Here is a 3,605-nt window from a genome sequence, read left to right as displayed (position 1 = left end):
CATGTATGTATGAAATAAAGTTACTTAAAAAAACATCTAAACAGTATTTAGCTTCTCCATGCCGCTATCATTTATTTTATTTTCAAGTCTATCTATTTCTGTCGCTTATTTCGGCGTCTCACTTTTCATAAGAGGAATTGATAGATCCTAAAACTGACACTACGTATTCGTTCTTTTCCCAATAAACCCTCACTATTTATTTATTGTTGTTATCTAAATGTACGAGGGGCGGCTGAAAAGTTTTGAGCCTAAGTATCTTCAAGTGTTATTATTGACTCGGGCTAAATTTAATTAATTTGCCAATAACCTCCTTAGTATATGTACAAAGGTTCATTTCATTAGCGTCATCACGCTTTTAGTAATTAATCCGTAAACATCATCATGTCTCAGTCATCCGCGCAATGTACGAAATTGAAGTACACAGTTGTCATAAAATACCTCAAAAAGAGGAACAAAACGCTGACGGTAACATTTGAAGAGATGTCTACAGTTTATGGGGAGTCTGGGCCTTCATTTGCCACCATGAAAGATTGGATCCAATAATTCAAGCATGGCAGGGAGTCGCTAAAAGATGACCGCAAGTCAGGGCCGCCGGATTTCGCCATTAACGAATAAAATAATGAAAATTTAAAGAATCTTGCTTTAGAGATCAGCGAATTAAGCTGTGACATATAGCTGAAGCCATAGGCATTAGCAAGGAACGTATCGGCGATATTTTTCATACTCATTTGCACATGAAATAGGGGTGCGTGCGATGGGTGCCAAAAATGCTCACGCCGTTCGACAACCAGCGTCGAGTCACAACTTCGCAGGAGTTTTAGGACATCTTTGGCCATAATCCTGACAATTTTTTTTCTCACATTGTCGCTATTGATTTATTTTTATTTTATTTTTTATTATTTTTCATCGGCGACATGTAGGTGGGGCGTGCAGCAGGCCGGGGTTCGAGGGTGGAGAAAAAAAAGGTTGATGTCATTGAACGGATCACACTAGAATGTTTGGTGGCACTAGATCTATAGGGGTTCATAACATTCCAAGCATTCGTGACACGGAAATGTATTTATTAGCAGTCCCAATTCCGTGGCCACAAATGCTTGGATTCATCTAATGGATTGCATTTACAAATGTTGCTTTAAGGGAGTCATTTTAAATATGTTTTTATGAAACTCAAACGAGATTATTTTTCTTATTGGTCCCAACAAAAAATGTAACATAACTAAAAACTACGAACGAATGGAACAAAATACAACAAATTTATTTATTAAATGTGACATGCCCACAAACATGATCCAGGCTATTAGTCAAATACATAACATAAAAGGACAACGCACAAGACGGTATAATCACCATAACCTTAATAAAAATTTAGACAACTCCACATGATCCACAATAAATAAAATAATCTCATAATAAAAATATTTTGACAAAATTGGTGAAACATGGAATAACAAATCTTTTTATCCAGTTATATTAAAAGTATCTCGTTGTAATTTAGATGAGATTAATATTGCTGTAGCATGCGTATTGTCTTCGACATTTGTGTGAAATACGGGCCATTGCATGTCCGTACTTCCCAGTGGTCTTATACAAACACGGCACACAACAATATCTACCTTTATTATGCAATTTTACCAATTTAGTCATAAAAACAAAAAACCCTAGTCAGGTCGGGCTAAGGTGTGGTGTCCCGATGGTAGGGCAGGGTATAATTTCAACGTCACTGGAGCACTAGGGTATGCAATAAGCATAAAGTCAGTACTATGCTCATTTAGGTAATGCCATGTATCAATAAAATGGTTAAGTTACGTCACCCGTTTGGTTTTTTTTATATAAAAAAGGCAAATAATATGTAAACTGATTTGCAAAAGCATTGAGATTATAGAAAATAATTTCGTCGTTCGACGCCGGTAGTACATAGACAATCAGATTAAATTATGAATTGTGTCTATGTCATTATGACCTTAAGTTTAATATCCTCAAAATCGCACTCAATTTTTGTCATGTAAATAAGGAAAACCTTGTTGTGGATAAAAAAAAAACATTATTGTGTAAATAGGAATACCCATTAATTTATCAACCAAATAAAAGTTTACATACCTTATTTAAAGCGATTATATTTATGTAGATTATGCCAGGAATTTTTCCATGGACAGGATAATATCATGACTACCCATGATTCCATAAATAAGTTTCATATTTAAAAACCAAACGAGCTATGTAAAATCCCTTTACCTTTCAACTATATTTACTAATAGCTAAGCGTTATCTGAATGCATTGAATATTCTATGTTTCGGATACATTGTCAACCCTATTGAAATGGTATAAGTTTGACAATACACTAAGCTTTTCCTATTTAAGCGCTGTAGCATACATGTAAAAGCCTTACAGCTTGGACTGTTCTATTGTTCTATGGTCAGCTAAATGAGCAAAGTATTGACAATGCTAACTCTATTTTGCAGGGGTTTTGCTAGGTAAGGCGCTTTTTCTGATAATTTTATGTACAACTATGTAGTAAGTACAAATAACTAGTAATTATACTGAAAATACAGTAATAGAAAAGGGGGTTTCTATTTTCCACTTTAGATAATAATGCAACAATAATTAATTTGTATCATAATAATAATTGCTGATGACGCAATGAAATAAATGAATGGCCTCGTATTAATTATAAAGAGATTATTTTTGAAATTATCTACACGTTATGCTGAGGCTTACACGTGTTTTGATAAAAGGGATGCATTTTAAAATCAAGTTCAGTACAATTTCCATGTCAATTACTTAACTTCTTTTTATACGAGTTAAAAGCTTTAATATGGTAAAGTAAATGTTCTTTACGCAAGTTAGAGCGGATTTTACCAAAACAAACTCAAGGTACAAAATAACTCCAAAGGTACAACCCACTTACAAGGGTACAGCCCACTTAAATCAGAAAAAGCGCCTTCCGTCTATGGGGACAGTCTAACGCTACCTCAACCGGTGGTATGTGGAGGCACTGACCTTTCTTCATCTGCTTGATCTGCTTGTCCTGGTTCTCCACAGCAGCGCCCAGGAGCGTGAAGATGATACCAGCTTGAGAGTTCACACCTACGGCTGACACTAGCATTTTGCCAGAACCTGTAAATTTTGATAGGAGATTTAATTCTATCTGACATTATTTTTAATCCTTATACTTTATTGAATTCCATTTGATTGTTTTTTTTTTTCCGACGACAGACACTAATTTTATTTATTTCTTGTACCCACTTATTGCGGTTATGCGATACAACTAACGCGCTCAAAAATATCGGCTCTCTTATCTTATACAGGCCAAACTGATGCTATAAATAGCCAAGTTGACTTATCCACGCAGAATGATTTGGTCAAATCGGTCACGATCCGGTCTTACGGGACACTCACCACAATGATAGTCTTACACACACTAGCGCACTTCTTTTGTTTTTTTCTTCTCCTCTTTTGCACATCACAAGCTCAATCTAATTATACATAATATACACATACCCACAACTTTGTTCTAATTATTAATATTTTAATACGAGTATTATTTATATTATGTAGCATTTTTCATTTACTATATGAATATATTCAACAACTATTCGCACATTAT

General features: G+C 34.7%; 1 protein-coding gene across 1 annotated transcript; it reads right to left on the bottom strand.

The window, feature by feature from the left end:
• Positions 1-2,695: 2,695 nt before the first annotated feature.
• LOC114354957 (plasma membrane calcium-transporting ATPase 2-like) lies at positions 2,696-3,298 on the bottom strand. Its single transcript, XM_028307577.1, has one exon. The coding sequence runs from the start codon at positions 3,102-3,104 to the stop codon at positions 2,922-2,924; it is 183 nt and encodes a 60-aa protein (XP_028163378.1). The 5' UTR covers positions 3,105-3,298; the 3' UTR covers positions 2,696-2,921.
• Between the last annotated feature and the right edge of the window lie 307 nt (positions 3,299-3,605).

Source organism: Ostrinia furnacalis, unplaced genomic scaffold (genome assembly GCF_004193835.3).
Source record: "Ostrinia furnacalis isolate ACB-3 unplaced genomic scaffold, ASM419383v2 OfSCF2284, whole genome shotgun sequence".
In the NCBI taxonomy this organism is placed as follows: domain Eukaryota; kingdom Metazoa; phylum Arthropoda; class Insecta; order Lepidoptera; family Crambidae; genus Ostrinia; species Ostrinia furnacalis.
Note: the sequence above shows the minus strand (reverse complement) of the source record. Positions and strands in the feature narration are given on the sequence as shown.

Bases quoted from the DNA above. Each gene is read 5' to 3' on its own strand.
- LOC114354957 (XM_028307577.1), bottom strand. From the start codon at position 3,104: ATGCTAGTGTCAGCCGTAGGTGTGAACTCTCAAGCTGGTATCATCTTC.